This window comes from Manacus candei, unplaced genomic scaffold (assembly GCF_025592945.1).
Source record: "Manacus candei isolate 608988 ecotype Guabito, Panama unplaced genomic scaffold, ASM2559294v1 h1tg000037l, whole genome shotgun sequence".
NCBI classification, from domain to species: domain Eukaryota; kingdom Metazoa; phylum Chordata; class Aves; order Passeriformes; family Pipridae; genus Manacus; species Manacus candei.
The window spans coordinates 1,019,686-1,037,023 of record NW_026138085.1 but is presented as its reverse complement, the minus strand read 5'-3'; the positions used below and the strand labels follow the sequence as shown (position 1 = coordinate 1,037,023).

Sequence of the window (17,338 nt, the reverse complement as noted above, 5' to 3'; positions counted from 1 at the left end):
GAACATCTCTCTGGACTTGCTCCAGTAGCTCCATGTTCTCATGTTGAGAGCCCCAGAGCTGGATGCAGCACTGGGGTCTCACCAGAGTAGAGTGGAGGGCAGAAGAGTGGAGTAGAGGAGAAGGACTGTGTTCCTGCCTGGTTTGTCCTGGGAGAGTTGAGGACAAACGAACTGGGGCTCTGGAGCATCATGTGGGTCCCTGAAGGAAGCTCTCGATTCTGTTTGGGTTTGCTATTCAGGGCTCTTCTCCTGTTTTGCATAAGGTGATAGGTTCATAATTATGATTTTATTCTGTTTTTATTATTAATATTTATTCAGATGCAGTTCTTTGATCAGTCAAGTGTATTCAGGTCTCTTCGAGGATCTTTGTAGTTTTAATACTGGCTTTAATGAAGGGGAAAATTCACTCCTGCCTCCTTTTGGAAATGTTGCTGACCAGGACCTGTCCATGGCAGGAGGGAACTCTGATAGGTGCCCAGAGCAGGGGGTCCCTGGAGCCCCTCAAGTGCCTGTCAATCAGCCAGCACGAAACCTGGGCACTGCCCCTGGGGCAGGTGCAGCCAGTTACTAGGCCTCATCTTAGGGAAGAAAAAGCATGAAAAGAGGATGAAGATGGGTTTTAAGAGGGGGAAAAGTGGTATCAAAGACTCACAAATCCTGTTCTTGGTGAAGGCAGGTGCAGGGGTTGGTAGCTTGTTGTGGTTCTTGCCTCATCTTTCTCCTTGGCTTGGATCTTCCATGAAACTGTGCTGCAGGTGACTGTCTCCAGGTAAGTGTGTTTGGAAGGACAGGGCCTGTGCTCTCTCTTATGAGATCAGTTGGGTCTTTAGTATGGGCAAGTTGCATTTTCATGGCAATTTGTGGAGGAAATCCAGTTTGTGCTAGAATCCATGGTGCAATGCCCAGGTACTGTCAGGGCAGGGAGAGTTGAGGTGGGTCGTCAGGAGTGAGGCCTGCCAAGCAGACACATGGTCTTCAGAGCCTGTGCTCCCCAGTCCATGGGTATTTCCAGGCTGGCTTCTCTTAGCTTGGGATGTGCTTTCCAGGAGCCTTTGTGTCTGTGCCCTGGGAAGGAGAGGATGATGGTGGATGCAGGTTGGTCTTCTCTTTGAAAGCAGAGGGTTGTGCAGAGCCAACTAATGAGTGGGGAAGGCACAGTGTCCTGTGGCCTCCCAGTAATCCTCTGTTTGTCCATCAGCTCTTTTCTCTCTTATGCACAGGCTGAATTTCAGCTTCAACCCTCCTCTTTCTCCTGCCGGTGTAGCTGTGCAGTCATTGAACAGGAGGGACTGCCGGCCACAGGATGGCCCCGGGGCATCTGACTGACACTGCTCTGCAGCACATCAGCAAAACCAGCTGCTCATCACAGAGCTGGGGACCCTCTTGCCCAGGGGAATAAAATTTCAGGTCAGGTCAGCTGAATTTCCTTCTCTTTCTCTGTGGCATCTCACATCCCTTAGCCTGTCACATACTGGATGCCAGTCATTACAATGGCATTGTGTGAGAAGGGGATCTCAGCTCTCATCTGCTGATGGCATCTGTGTCCTCCGTGCCCCTCTCCAGTCACACAGCCACCTGCAGGGCTGGCTGTAGGACAGTTCCAGAGCTGCTGTTGCCCAGCACAGTTTACCTTCAGCCGAAGAGGCTGTGAGTGCCAGCAGTCTTTGTGTTACAGTTCAGCTGAAGGGTAACTTGAGCTGTGCTCCTCGAGATCTTCCATCACTGAATAGCTCTCCGGTGCTGCCTTCACTCAGTCAGGGAGCTCTGTCAATTATTTCTGCCTGTAGACACACAGTGTGCTGTTGGTACTTCTGTTACCACTGACCACCTCCATTGAGGGTGGCTGGATAGACACCTTCCCTGAACCAGGAAATTTGCAGGCAATTTTGCAAGACACGTAATTCTCCTCTTCCCTAGCTGAACCCTCCATGAGAACAAAGAGGTGGCTTATTGTTATAGCTTATTGTTATTTTGGTATCAGCCATGGTGTGACAGCAGGACCAGGGCAGTGACTGTCCCTGTGCTGGCCCTGCTGAGGCCCCTCCGGGCTGTGTCCAGTTCTGGGCCCTCATGGAAGAGAGACATGGAGGGGCTGGAGCGTGTGCAGGGAAGGGAACGGAGCTGGGAAGGGGCTGGAGCAGCAGGAGCAGCTGAGGGAGCTGGGGGGGCTCAGCCTGGAGAAAAGGAGGCTCAGGGGGGACCTTCTGGCTCTGCAACCCCCTGACAGGAGGGGGGAGCCGGGGGGGGTCGGGCTCTGCTCCCAGGGAACAAGGGACAGGAGGAGAGGGAACGGCCTCCAGCTGTGCCAGGGGAGGGTCAGGTTGGACATCAGGAGGAATTTCTCCCTGGAAAGGGTGGTCAGGCACTGGCAGGGGCTGCCCAGGGAGGTGTTGGAGTCCCCATCCCTGGAGGTGTCCCAGGAAGGCCTGGCCGTGGCACTGAGTGCTCTGGGCTGGGGACAAGGTGGGGATGGGGCACAGGGTGGGTCCATGGGCTGGGAGGGCTTTTCCAGCCTCAGTGATTCTGGGATTCTGCTTCCAGTTGGCTGTAAAGCCAGAGCCTGTTGAAGGGGCTGTGGAGCTCTCTGGGATGTCCATGTGCTTCCTGGAGGAGGAGATCAGCATTCAGATGAGGCTTCAGATGGGTTGATTGGAGTGGCCCAGGACAGGCAGTGCAGGCTCTGAGCGGGGCTGTGGATGAGCACTGCATTCCCAGCAGCAGAGGCATTAATAAAACAGCTCCTCATGCTGACGTGCCTTGAACTGTCACCTGTGACTACAGGAGCTGTAATCCTGGGGCTGTGCAGGCTCAGCTCGTGGGATCAGTGAGGATGTCCCTGCAATGGGAACAGAATGCTGTGCTGTGCTTTCTGTGGCTGCTGGGGCAGATGGGGCTTTCTGGAGCCGTGGAGCAGAACCTCCCTGCTCTGACAGGAGGAACCCTGCCAGGAACAGAGGCTGCTTTGAGTCTCACCCTTTGCTCTCTCCCTAATACATGATCTTCTTTGACAAGATCTGAGGGAATGGCTGGAGCTGTGTCAGGGCAGGCTCAGGTTGGATCTCAGCAAAAGGTTCTTCCCCCAGAGGCTGGTTGGGCACTGCCCAGGCTCTCCAGGGCAGTGGGCACAGCCCCAAGGCTGCCAGAGCTCCAGGAGGGTTTGGCTGATCCTCTGGGGCACAGGGGGTGACCCTTGGGGCTGGGCCTGTACAGGGCCAGGGGTTGGACTGGATGATCCTTGTGGGTCCCTTCCAACTCAGCATATTCTGGGATTCTGTGAAAAGATGATTATTAGGAAAAAATCCCACTCTGCACAAGAGGAGTTTGTGGCCTTCCTGTTGCAGTTCTGGTGCTGCCCAGTTGCACCTGTAGGTGGGTACAGCTGGATCCTCAAATGATGTCCTTAAATCAGAGCAAATGCTCCCTGTGCAGGTGGGGTCGCCATGACCACCCTTTCTTCTTTGCAAGCTGCAGGGGTTGTTCCCAAAAATGCATTGTATCCACAGAACATTCCATGTGGGAATCCTCCCATGCCCTCTGTGTGCATCTGTCTTGTAATGAGATGTCAGCCTGCCCAGGCTTCTCTCCAGGAGCTTCAGAGCCCCGTGTTGCACATGCTGGCTCCTCCTGTGTACCTGGGACTGAAGCAAAGTGCTAATTGTTGTGCAGATGTCATTTGCCAGGCAGGCAGGAGGCTGGAGGCTTGGAAGAGGCTGTGCTGTCATTTGCCACCAGCCTCCTCGGTACACGTGAGCTCTATTTTTATGGGAGTGTGCGTTTGCTTTCAGCCACTGCTTTGTTGGATTTCTTTTTTCTTTTTATTTCCAGGCTTGCAGGTAAAGTTTGAGGCATACATCTATTTTTCATTATCCCAGTTTCGCTGCTTGTTTTGTAACTAAAAAAAAAAAAAAAAAGAAACAAAACCAAACCAACCCCAAAACCTTTTTCCTGTGCAAAAAGCAGCAGTTTGTTCTGACATGAGGGGAAATTATTTTGTGGTCACCCTGAGACTGAGGTCATGACTGTGGCATTGGCCAAAAGGGGATGAAGATCAAGGTCTTCTGGGAGCAGATGGAGTTTGCAGCCATGAATCCTGCTCCAGGTGTTCCAGCTCAGGAGCCTGGGTGTTGGTTACAGCCTGATCGTGCTTGGCAGCGTCCAGGACAGAGATGGAGGCTTTGGCCACAGGTTGTCTCTGCCTGTCTTCTGAAGATGGAGAGGTTTTCTTCTACTCTAGCTGTAGTTTAAGAAGGACTTATGGGTTCCTGAGGTGGTTCTTTGACCCTTTAGAAAGGAGGAGACACTGAAGGAGGAAATGCAAAGTGATGCTTTCCTGCAGGGTGTGAGTTAAGCAGGGGAACTCATTGCTCAGGGATACTGTGAGTGCCAGAAGTCCAGATCTGCTCCAAAAACAATTAATTGGGAAAATCTAGTTGATGTGGATTTGAGCTCAGAGATAGAGGCTGCTGTTCAGGAAGACCCTGAGTCAGGAGTTTTTGGAATATGCAGAAGTACATCAGATGTATTATGCAGAAGTACATCAGATGTATTATCTGTGCTCCCTGCTCTGTTTCTCATGTCCACCATTGACCACTGTGATGTGGTGGTTTGCCTTTTCTTCTCTTTTTTGGCAAAAACCAATTAGGAGGAGAAGAAATAACATAATGGAGTGGGGAGACAAGAGAGCAGTGAAGGGGTGGAAGGAGAGGAGCTTCTCCCTCGTTGTTCCTGAAGGGCTCTGGGGGCAGAGGCTCTTTGGTGGCTGGAGCTGGTGTTGGGTGCTCCTGTGAGCACATTTTCTGCCTTGTGGAACAGGACATGGTTGCTTTGAGGAGGGAGAAGTGTGCGATGTGATGTGCCATCCTGATGGACAGCAGAGAGCAAGAAGGATATTTCGGACTGCATGCATGGGAGGAAATTCTTTAAAACCTGGATAGGAGTAGGAGCAGACTTGATGGAGGGATGAGTAATGAAGGAGTGTTTGAACGGAACTAATCAGTCCCATCTTCTTTCAAAAGACCTCATTTAGTTTAATTTAGCAGCGTGTAAATTTAGAGCCAATCAAAGGAAATACTTGTGCAGGCTGTGTGCTGGCAGGCTGCTCGTTCCCTACCCCAGCAGCGAGCTGGAGGCTGGAAGTGGGTTCAGAGCCTCGTGTTGCCAGGCAGTGGGGACACACGTGTGTGGTTACACACGCAGGGCTGGGGACACGAGCTCTGAACCAGGGCACTGGCACCCACGAGAGCAGGACCCTTCATTTTCCCCCCTCCCTAGTTCAGCAGGAGGTCTGTGGTGGGTCAGGGTGGTTCTGTGCCACGGGGCTGCTCTGTGGTGCCCTGTAAGCGTGGTCAGAGCCAGCTCCTGAGCTCATGGTTTGGGTGAGCTGGTGCTCTGAGCAGCAGGGAAAGCCTTGTGCTGCAGGAACCTCCAAGTAAACCTTGTTGACCTCCACAAAATGTTGTTTTCCTTAAGAAAAACCTACATATGGATTAGATAAACCCCTGATCCTTGGACAGCTGGTCGTTTTGTTTAATTTGAATTAATGCAGTGACTTCTGTGATTAAAAAGAGGCACAGGCAGAAAAAGCCCTCGCAGGATTGCACTGATTTTTATTTTCCCCTGTAGTTGTCGTACATGGCACTAACACAGTGATTTCAAACAAGTCTTGCAGGTCTCTTCATATTTTCCAGGAGAGATATAAGCCCCTGTGGGGTCACTATGAGCTACTTTGGCATTACCTGTCACTAACCCCATTAGCAGTGAGACCAGCTGCCCCCAACAGGACCCGTGTGCTCACACCTCGAGGTGTTCTGCTTCCAGCAGTGTCACACCCCTGATCCCGTGCTGTGTTGCAAAGTGTTGAGTAAAGAGTCCTGGAGCCTGTGAAAACAAGGAATAAAGTACTGTTGGGTTTGTTTTCCTTTGCATTTCAGGCTGGTGCAATGTCTCACTGGGCCGGTCTCCTCTCCACCGCTGCCAGAGTCAACCTGCTGGTGCTGCTGGTGTCTGTGCTGTTCTCCTGGTCAAGCCTGAGCGACAGAGTTCCTGTAAGTGTTGGCTGCTCTGGCTGGGAGCCGTGCCACTAGGGTCTGTGGTGGGGTGACAGCCTTCTCTAGAGCCCAGGAGGGTGCTGCAATGGTTGGTGAATCACCTCTAAGAGACAGGAAGGGGTGGCTTCAATTAGGTTCCTGGCTGTGCATCTGTTGAGTCACCACAGGTGAGTCAGGCTTAGGAGAGCATCCTCTCAGGTCCTCAGGTGCCACATGCATGGATTTTGGTACTTGGTCTGGAAGCTGCAGTTGAGGTGAGTGGGGTCTGTCTGCCCCTTTGCACGTGTACTGAGTGTGAAGCTCCCCAGGTTGGATCCTGCTGCTGAGCCCTGGGTGCCAGTCCCCAGGAGAGCTCCCTCGAGGAAGCTCAAGCAGTAGAGTGTGGTGGTTTTTTCATCTAATTAATGCTGTGGTTTAAACTAGGGGGTACCCCCAGAGCACTGACAGAGGGGACTACCAGATCCCATGTCCCTGGACACTCCTGCTCTTGCACTGCAGCTTTCTGGGCTGTTGGTTTTGGATGCAGCTCTCTGGGGGCTGGGCTGTTACCCAGAGCAAATCAAGGGACAGATCACAGTGTAGGCACTGTAGGTCAGTGCCTCAGGCCCACCTGGAGTCATGTAATGACTTTTGTACCAGCCATGGTGTGGCAGCAGGGCCAGGGCAGTGACTGTCCCTGTGCTGGCCCTGCTGAGGCCCCTCCAGGGCTGTGCCCAGTTCTGGGCCCTCATGGAAGAGAGACATGGAGGGGCTGGAGCGTGTGCAGGGAAGGGAACGGAGCTGGGAAGGGGCTGGAGCAGCAGGAGCAGCTGAGGGAGCTGGGGGGGCTCAGCCTGGAGCAAAGGAGGCTCAGGGGGGACCTTCTGGCTCTGCAACTCCCTGACAGGAGGGGGGAGCCAGGGGGGATCGGGCTCTGCTCCCAGGGAACAAGGGACAGGAGGAGAGAGAACGGCCTCCAGCTGTGCCAGGGGAGGGTCAGGTGGGACAGCAGGAGGAATTTCTCCCTGGAAAGGGTGTTCAGGCACTGGAAGGGGCTGCCCAGGGAGGTGTTGGAGTCCCCAGGTGGCCAAGAAGGCCAATGGATCCTGGCCTGGCTCAGGAGCAGGGAAGTGATTCTTGCCCTGTACTCAGCGCTGGTGAGGCCACCCCTGGAGTGCTGTGTCCAGTTCTGGGCCCTCAGCTCAGGAAGGACATGGAGGGGCTGGAGCAGGGCCAGAGGAGAGCAACGAGGCTGGGGAAGGGACTGGAGCACAAGTGCTGTGAGGAGAGGCTGAGGGAGCTGGGGCTGTTGAGGCTGGAGAAGAGGAGGCTCAGGGGAGACCTCCTCACTCTCTGCAACTCCCTGACAGGAGGGTGTTGCCAGGTGGGGGTCGGGCTCTTCTCCCAGGAACCAGCAGTAGGACAAGAGGGCTGGGTCTGGAGCTGTGCCAGGGGAGGTTTAGGTTGGATATTGGGAAGAAATGTTTTACAGAGAGAGTGATTAGACATTGGAATGGGCTGCCCAGGGAGGGGGTGGATTCACCATCCCTGGAGGTGTTTAAGGTGAGACTGGATGTGGCATCAGTGCCATGGTCTGGGAACCACGGCGGGGTTGGATCAAGGGTTGGACTGGATGATCTCAGAGGTCCTTTCCAACCCAGCTGATTCTCTGATTCTGAGATCATCAAGTCCAAGCCTTGATCCAACCCCGCTGTGGTTCCCAGCCCATGGCACTGATGCCACATCCAGTGTCACCTTAAAAACCTCCAGGGATGGTGAATCCACCACCTCCCTGGGCAGCCCCTTTTGATGTCTTATTACTCTCTCTGTAAAAAATTTCTTCCTCCTTGAGTGCAAGCAGTATCCCAGACCCTCCCTAATCAGGCTTTTCACCTTATTGCCCTTGATTCCAGACTGGTAAAGCAAGGAAGCTTTCTGCCTTTAAGGAAATGCCCATTGTTCTTTAGAAAACATCTTTCTCCTACTTTTAGTTATTGAAACAGACCAAAAAGGATTTTACTAATTTCTGTGTAAATGAAGAATCGCTTGTGTTGAGTTGCCCGTTTTTGCCAGAAACACTGATGAAAATGGGGTGTTGCAAAGCAACTGTGGCCAAGCAGTGACAGTAACACTTAAATGAACCAAGTCACATCCTTTTATCCTTGCTGAGCATTTAAGCCCCAGCACTTGTCCCCAGCAGAGCTGGTAAACATCAGCTGTCTCCATTATGTGTTTGAACAGCTCCAGCCCTGGGAGGCCTGTTGGTGCATTTACAATAGCCTGTATCACTGAGTCCCTCTCGGATAATCACAGAGCCGTGGAAATAACCTAAGTAATAACTGCTCCACTCACTCCCTTTTAGTCCCGTGGAGTCTTGGCTCGGGAAATGTTAACATTGATTTTCATCTGCAGAACCTGGGTTTTATGGCTGTGATTGTTCCTGAGCGTTAACGTTTGTTATAATTTGAACAATTTTGAGCCCCTGACGTACTCAGTGAAAGCAGGAGTTAAGCTCTGTTTTCTCATGCATTTCGGCAACCGCGTTCCTTTCTGGCAGCTAAAATATAAATATTCTATAGGTTTGTCAGCCACATTCATAAGCTACCAATCATGGAAGCATGGAATTGTTTAGGCTGGATAAACCCTCTGAGATTGTTGAGTCCAACCATTCCCCCAGCACTGCCAAGCCCACCACTAAACCATGTCCTGAAGTGCCACATCCACGCTGTCATTGCTCCTGTTCGTGTTTTGCTCAAGTTGACATTTCTCTTGCTCAGAAACACTCTCCTAGGCTGGAAAATGGATGTTTCTATGCAGAGCATCCAGATTCTGACAGAAAATACACATGCATTTTTTTCCAAGGAGTGGAAGAAGAGAAGACAGAACGTGGCCCAAAATTTCCAATTAACCTCCAAATTTACTTTTTTTTCTTTCCCTGTGAAAACATTCAAAGGATTAATATCCAAACACTTCATGAAGTGAGCTGTAACTCTGTTCTAATTGCCAACAATTAGGAATAATCTTTCCCTATAGGCTGGTTATCTGAAATTATTCAGTGGTGGCTGAATTGGTGATCTCGGAAGCTGATAATATCCCCTCCAACAGGCACTGAGCTGTCCAGATGATAAACCCAGATCAGTTCATCTGTTCCTGTTCAAACCAGAGCAGCACAGAGCTGCTTCCTCTGGTGTGACAGTACCAGGTCGTTACTATGCACTCTCCATAATTGTATCCATTGCAGTTTTACATGACTCCCACCAGCTCCCTAGGGAGACTTTCCATTGAGCAGTGAGGTTTCCCTCGCAGCAAGGGTTTTTTTTTCCCCCTGCTTTTCATCCCTGTTTTTCCCCGTGCGTAGCGTCGTACGGCTCGTGCTGGCTGCTCTCCCACACCTCTGCCATCCCCATGCTGCACTTGCCACGTAGGTGGTGATTAAATCCCTGCCTCATTGTTTTAAAAGACTTGGAGAACACTGGGAACGTGTGGAGAAGAGGATCCTCGCGTTTGTATCGTGTGGGCAACTTGGTGTGCTTTTTCTCGTGTCCTGTTTTGGAAATAGCTGAACTATTTTAGCTGAAATCTTCTCCAAGCCTGAAATAAGTGCATTTAAGAAAAAAAAAAAAACCAGCAAACATCAACCAACGATCCTCGAGGCGTTCCACTCGTGTGGAAAATTTCAGCTGAAAAAGTTAGAAGTTTGACATATTTTTAGGCAAGGGAAAACGGGGTCTTACGACGTTACGCAACCCTGATAATAGCCAGGGCCCCTGGCTCTGAGTGAAATACAGGTGAGGCTCTGTGAAAGCTGGTTTAAAACCTGCAGCCTGCCCTGGAATAGGAAATCAGCTGCGTTGCTTTGTTCAGCACAAATGTCGTGCTAGTTATGCATGTTTAACCTTTAATATACTTTAAATCTAAATTTAACCATGTGGAAAGAATCTCGGATGTCAAAAAAAAAAAAATCTGCTGGCGAGGGAAAAAATTCTGTATTCTCAGCCAGCACTAAATTACCCAGATGCAATTGCTAATGAGCTGAATCTCTTGTCTCCAAAAGGAGTTTGCCCTTACAAAAATAGAAGAGAGCGACATAAAAGATGACAGTGGGAGCGAGCCGGTGACAGAGGATGACGCTGATCCCGAAGACCTGGAAGTGTTTTACCCCACACATCAGTGGCAAACCCTCCGTCCAGGTAACTAATTATAGCATCTCTCTGGAGCCCCACCTGTCAGCACTGACAGCAGCCTTGCAGACAGTCCAATTCCTGCCTGTTCCCATGACAATGTGAGCTTTTGCTGATGTTCAGATAAAGAGATGAGGACTCAGTGACCCAGTACAGGGACCAGAGGCCACGGCCAAAGCGCCTGGCAAAGGGGAGTGGTTGCTAAAGTGCTTTCAGGTCACTTGAGCAGAGAGAGCGGGCTGCCAGCCCTAGGGTAGGTAGTGGGGTGTCTCTGTCCCTGCCTCCACAGCCCTTTTTCTCTTCCATGCTTGCCAAGGGACAGATTTTACGACATTTGTTGGCATGTGCGTTCCCAGGTCTGCTGTGCTCCGGTGTGGGCTGGTGCAAGCTGATTAGGAACTGTCACTGTAGCACTGCACAGCATTTTAACAATGGGTTTTCTGTTCCTTGGCTGTTTGAAATCCAGCTTTTATTCCTATGTGTGCAAACCACAAAAGTAAATCTCTTCCCCTTTTTTTGGGTTGGTGTCTTTTATTAGACGTGCATGGGACACGTATGGTGAGAGGAGCCCAGTGGAGCAGACTGGCTTCACTGCAAGGGCCAGAGCACTGGGAAGGCTCTGGAGGAGCCAGGCCCATGCAAACACACACACAGATGCATGTGTGCATACATATTTCAGCAATTACCCTGTCTCTGGGGTCCTGAACGAGCTGTTTAATCCACTTGTGCTTTGGTGTCCTCATGTATATGCAGGTGTAATACCTTCCCACCTCACAAGGGTGAACTAAGTAGTAATTAATTTTTATAAAGTGCTCTGAATTAAGGAGCTTTATCCTGTGCTCAGTATTATCATTGAATGAATAAGTATGGGTTCCATTTGTCTTGAAATTTCTGCCGGATATAGCAGAACGACTTTTCCAAGTGTAAATCTTTGTATAACATAAATGGCTACAAAAGCCCCTACGTCTCACAAAGCTGCAGTATATACTTATATTCCATTTCTGTGCCATTATGTATGGAAGGCATGTGGTGTCCCTGCTTATTCAGCCTTGCAGATCCCCAGCACCCTTGTTGGAGCAGAATATGTATATCCTTGCAGTCATTATGAACCTCTCTGCAGGGTTTGTTCAGAAGCACCTTCTCCATTGCTCGAGTGCCTTTTTCCACTTTATTTTTGTGGTAATTCCATGTTGGGCACTTGCAGCGCAGGGCTCGTGGAAGTGGGGAGCTTGTCAGCATTCATAGAGGAGAATAATTTTGGTTACTCTTGGGAGAGCTTACATGGTGCTCTGTCACCCAGTTCAGGTGTGTGGTAAGTTTGGGTGAAGACATACCAGAAAGAGGAGCCTGCCTTGGTCTCCCCCTGCCAAGCTGGGTTTCTGTCTCCTGGGGGTTTCTCTGAAGTGAAATCTCTGTGTGGACTGGGACTCTCACTTCTGGCACAGGTATTCCCGAGGCTGGGGAACCAGCTGCCAGCACGAGCCCACCCCTGCAGCCTCTGGGCTCCCAGTGGGAGCACAGGACAAGGACCCACAGGACGAGGGAAGCAGCTGGTGTGGCTGCACCAGGGATGTCCCTCTCAGTCCTTTAGCAGAGGCACATGCCTTGGCAGTGTGTCTAATCCAGTGGTTCTGCATCTTCCCATGTTCTCTGAAGTGGTTCCACTCGCTGGCAGCTGAGCAGAGCCCTGGCTGGGCTGGCTGGAGTGTGCTCAGCACAGTGCTCAGGAGTTTGCTCTTGGCCACCTGCCTCTCCAGGGTGCCCCTGTCCCTCTCCCATTGTACCCCTGTGGCAGATTGGCCCAGTGTCTCCTAGGGAAGCAAATGTTTTGATTTAAAATCTGGATCTTCAGTTTTGAATACTGTAAGGGAGCTCAGAGTTGTGTTTCTCCTCATCTCATCCTGTTTCAACTTGTTCCTGTTCTGAGCTCACACAGGATTTCTGTGCTTCTCCACACTTGTGCTCATCTTTTATAGATGTATCCCCAGTTTTCCTCTGCTGTATTTCTGGTTCCCTGTTGCTAATTGCATCAATCTGTGTTTCCACTGAGACTGCAGCAGTGTCATCAACCTGTAACCTGTCAGATCTCCCCCCCAAATTTGATTGTTATTGTATCTGTAACGCTGCTTTGGGTGCTTGTTCCTCCCTGCCTGCAGTGTGAGCTGGATTTTGATCAAGTGCTTTCTTGCACTTTGAGCACACTTCAAGCTGCTGGAGGTAGCTGGATGCAAACACAGAGAGACAGTTGCCCTAAGAGCTCTGCCTCCTGTAATCCAGAAGCAGGATCAGTTGTCTCTTCTGCCAGGCAGCCGGAGAGCTGATGGCTCTGGGAAGGTTGGGGAAACTTCACAAAGTCCTTTAACACTTTGTTAGGCATTTCTTCTTTCTCACTTGGCACTAAATAATGCACCAGGTGCAGCTGGCTCAGACAGAAAGGAGATGTGTGCCTTGGAAAGGCTTCCAGCACCTCTGTTATTGTTCTTTTTCTGGTATAATCTGTGGGGCTTTTCCTTCTGTCTGTGTTTGGAACCTGCAGGTTACCTGGGTTTTAATGAGTGGGATTGCAGTGTCCTCTGCTCAGACCATTCCTGTGGTCAGGTAACTGTTCCACCACAGACACAGAGTCTTTCTGAAGTTGTGCTTCCTCTGCTGTCTTTTTCCTTTTGGAATACACTTTCACCAGGTGATAGTTCCCTTGGGAGTCGGAACCTCTGTGGGGAAACCTAGCAGAGGTGACTTGTTGCTGTGTACGTTGAGCTCTGCCAAGCACGTGGAGTCAGTGCACAGAAACACCTGCTGCCCTTCAAGGTGATCTTACCTGATGGTTATGGCAACCAAAGGCTGATCCTTAGTCTTTGGGATGGCAGAGATGAATGGAAGTGTTCAGAAAACAGGTAGATGTGGTGCTTAGGGACATGACTTAGTGGTGGCCCTGGCAATGCCAGGTTAATGGTTGGACTTGATGTTCTGGGAGGGCTTTTCCATCCTTAATGATTCTGTGATGGTTTTCTCCATCATTTTGGCAGTTTTCCTGGGGGTTCTGTGTATAAAAGCATTTCCTTCACACTTCTGGTGACCTCAAATCTGCCATGCAACATCCCAGAGCACACAAATGCTTTGTTTCCTGGGAATTCTCTACTTTTGTAATTTGGACACTGTTTCCCCCTGTTTTGTTTAGCATTCCTGATGATGATTGGAAGCTGGATTGCTCCAGCCAGCATTGGGGTCAGCAGTGGCTCCTCTGGGGAGACCTTGCCATGAAGGTTAAGAAAAAGGATAAAAGAGGCACAGGTTTAAATGGGAAAGAAAAAGGAGGTTAATCAGCCCCCCAGCAGTGACGAGCACTCTGGGGATCCAGGGCTGTGTGGGGCCTCTGCAGGTGGGATCTTATCTCTTCCCTGCTCCCTGACGTGGCAGAAACCCACTGGCAGTTTCTCATCTGGGAGTTGGGAGTTAAGGAGTCCAGTTTCCAAATCCAGATGGACCAAGCAAGAGCCTCATCTGCCCAAAATATCCAAATATTTACAGCCAGCAGTGGGGCACAGAGAGGCTGCCTTTGGTGCACAGCAGCTCCCTGCAGACTGGAGAGATGGAGCAAAGCCTTGCATTGGCAATGGGAATGTTGCAGCGTGGATCTCCCTGGGGTTTGGATAGAATATCCCAGTGTCTCAGGGCAGAGCACGGGGCTTGGCTGGCTGTACCCTCAGCCAGGGTTACAGTTCTGCCTTGCAGAGCCCTGTGCAGGTACCTGCAGTGGCTCCACAGAGTTTCTGCTGCCCAGAGTCATTTTCAAAGGTAAAAACTAAGGAGCCATGGCTGCTGCTGTTGATCAGCCTGCCAGAGTGAAGGTGATGTGAACATGCTATTGTTGCTGCTTCTGCAAAGATGAAACCATCTTATATTCAGCAGGGAGTTGATGATATGTTGCTTAGCATTTATATATCCGTGGCTGCAGCTTCCAAGGATCCTCAGACTGAGATCTTTGCTGTTCCTACTTGTCTCAGGTCTTCCCCCATCTCATTTGCTGCACAAACAAGGTTTTGCACATATGGAAGCACAGTTCTCAAGGCACTCACATTGGGGAGGTATTTTCAGAAGCTGCTTTGAAGGAAGGACTTGCTGTGGTTTGGGAAAGAACAGGACTTTGGATGGGGAATAACTCAGTCTAGTTTTATGGCCAGTCTTTGTCTTTCAGATTTCAGTGGCCAAATGAGCCAGCACTGCTCTGAGCCAGAAGAGCTTTTTAAAGCTGGGAGAAGAAGGCAGTGGCAGAAGGGATCCCTTTGGCTCAGGAATGCTGTGCCAGGGCCTGTCCCACAGCCCGTGGTGCTGCTGAGGGTTCCTTTACACCTTGTCTGGGGTTTCTGGCTCCTGCTGCTCACCAGGATGTCCTGAGCTACAGCAGCTCCTGCTAATTGCTTTGCTGAATTAATGACTGTCCAAACCACTGGCTTCTGGGTGACCTAGACCTAACTCTGACAGTGGTGGGCAGGTCTCTGAAATATTTATGTCAGCATGGTCAAGAGAGGGCTGTGAAATATGGAGTGAAACCACCAGGGTATGCCTGCTTTTGCAAAGTTTGACGTGTGTAATCCAGGAAATAGGAGCCTCATCAGATCAGCACACATTTGCATATAGAGGGAAGGCAAATGGAATTTTAAAAACCTCATTTGTACCAGATGAAATGCGTCTTCTCTGGGTTTTTTTATAAAATAACTTGTTACTGATGTGCAGAGGGGACAAATCTTGACAGTGGAGTTGTTATATTCTTGTCTGGCCAGCGACAGGAGAGCTGCAGGGTGATTACAGCAGGTAGGAGAGGGCAGGCTGGCTTGAGAGCAATTGCCAATGTTCTTGGAGGCTGAGTTATGGCCACTGGTAGCTCTCCCTCGGCTTGTTTTCCATCTGACCTCTTGCATATGAGGCTTTTCATCTTTTAAATGTATCTTGTGCCTGTCCTTTTTATTGCCATCTGCCTCCATGGTCTTCTCTCTCAGTTTCCTCATCCTTGTGGGCTTTCTTTTGCCTCTCACCTTCACATCTCAGGATGCACAATGTCCCTGACACTGGTCTCTGCTTCATTCCAAGTCTTTGGCACAAGTGCCAGGACCAAAGCTGCATGTGCTGCTCCTGGCTCTGGTGTGGGGCACTGGCAGGGAGACCTGTCACACAAAGCACACCTTCCCTGCCTTAGTCCTGGTCTGTGTAAGGGGCATAATAGTGTTTCCCTGTCTGTTGATGGTAAGAGGGCAGGGCTGGGGCTGGGGAGATGCTCAGACATGTGCAGGCAGGTGGTTCCCAGCCCCCTGTTTGAGCAGGGAGTGTTTGAAGGACATGGACATGGAGATGCTGCCTGTGTGAGTGACCTTCCCTCCAGCTCAGACAGGGCAGTGCTGCTCCTGTCTCAGCCTTACTCCACATTATCTGCTTGGATTTCCTTTACTGGCAGGTTCCCTGAGGTGGGAGGTCACAGAATCACAGAACATGCTGAGTTGAAGGGACCCACAAGGATCATCCAGTCCAACCCCTGGCCCTGCACAGGCCCATCCCCAGCAGTCACCCCCTGTGCCCCAGAGGATCAGCCAAACCCTCCTGGAGCTCTGGCAGCCTTGGGGCTGTGCCCACTGCCCTGGGGAGCCTGGGCAGTGCCCAACCAGCCTCTGGGGGAAGAACCTTTTGCTGAGATCCAACCTGAGCCTGCCCTGCCACAGCTCCAGCCATTCCCTGGCTGCTGTCCCTGGTCCCCCAGAGCAGAGCTCAGTCCCTGCCCCTCCTCTGCCCCTGCCCAGGCAGTTGAACTGCACTGAGGTCTCCCCTCAGTCTCCTCTGCTCCAGCTGAACACACCAAGTGCCCTCAGTGTCCTCCCACGGCTTCAAATCAAGGCCCTTCCCCATCTCCATGTCCCTCCTTTGGACACTCTCTAATGGCTCAATCTCTTCCTTCCATTGTGTCCCCCCAAACTGCCCCAATGTTGAGGTGAGGCCACCCCAGGGCAGAGGAGAGTGGGACAATCCCCTCCCTTGACCAGAAGGCTCCCACTGGGAATGCTCAACTGGTCCCAGTCAAGCTGCTCTTGAGTGTGCAGCCAAGGGCTGGCTGTGCCTGGAATTCCAGCCAGGGCTGGTGCTGGGAGTGTTGTATCTCAGACCTGTGTTGCTGAAACACTCAGGAAACATCACAAGTGTTAGTGAGTCAAGTCTTCAGGCACACAGCTGGCCCATTCCAGGAGAGTTCAGAGCTTCAGAGCCATTGTCATTCACACTGGGAAATGGCAAAATATGGCAAATAGCAGACTTTATAGGCCAGTCACTGAATATGCACATTAAAATTAAAACAAAGACTCCCACTTTATAAAACCCCCTCTGCTTCTCTAATTTGACAAGTGTAGTAATGGAGTTTTGATGGCATATTTTGTAGCACAGTGTAAGTGCAGTATATTTTATATATGTATATAATACATGCATTAGATATGTTTTTTATTTTTTATATATGCGTATGGAATGGCTGAGAGAATTGGGATTGCTCAGCCTGAAGAAGAAAAGGCTGTGGGATGATCTAATTGCAGCCTTCCAGTACCTGAGGGGAGCTACAAGAGAGATGGAGAGAGACTATTTCCAAGGGCCTGGAGGGACAGGACAATGGGGAATGGCTTCACTCTGCCAGAGGGCAGGGTTAGATGGGATATTAGGAAGAAATTCTTCCCTGGGAGGGTGGTGAGGCCCTGGCACAGGTTGCCCAGAAAAGCTGTGCCTGCCCCTGGATCCCTGGAAGTGTCCAAGGCCAGGTTGGACGGGGCTTGGAGCAACCTGGGCTGGTGGAAGGTGTCCCTGCCCATGGCAGGGGGGTGGAACAAGGTGGTCTGTAAGCTGTGCCTTCCAAAGCAGGCCACTGTATCATGTGATGCTGTGTTTAAATTTAGGTAATATGAGACCTCAGAACTGTGTAGCCCCTGGTAACTGAGTGTGCCTGGGAGCTGGGCAGTGATGGATTGTTGAGTGTCAGTGCTCTGCACCTGCAGGTTTTGATTAAGCAGCATCACAGGGCTGGTGGCTGTGCCCAGCCCAAACACAGCACCACTCACAGCAGCAGGATGGGCAGCAAGGTGCCACTGAGTGGGACACTTCAGCATG

General features: G+C 50.9%; 1 protein-coding gene across 4 annotated transcripts in view; it reads left to right on the top strand.

Moving 5' to 3' along the window:
• The window catches only part of SIL1 (SIL1 nucleotide exchange factor), a 100,919-nt gene that overhangs the window by 18,242 nt on the left and 65,339 nt on the right, over window positions 1-17,338 (top strand). For all 4 annotated transcript variants that reach the window (XM_051793803.1, XM_051793805.1, XM_051793801.1 and 1 more), the window contains 2 exons: window positions 5,931-6,044; window positions 10,081-10,216. In XM_051793803.1, the coding sequence (XP_051649763.1) occupies window positions 5,940-6,044; window positions 10,081-10,216 (241 nt within the window). In that variant the 5' untranslated portion in view covers window positions 5,931-5,939. The remainder of the gene's footprint in view (window positions 1-5,930; window positions 6,045-10,080; window positions 10,217-17,338) is intronic.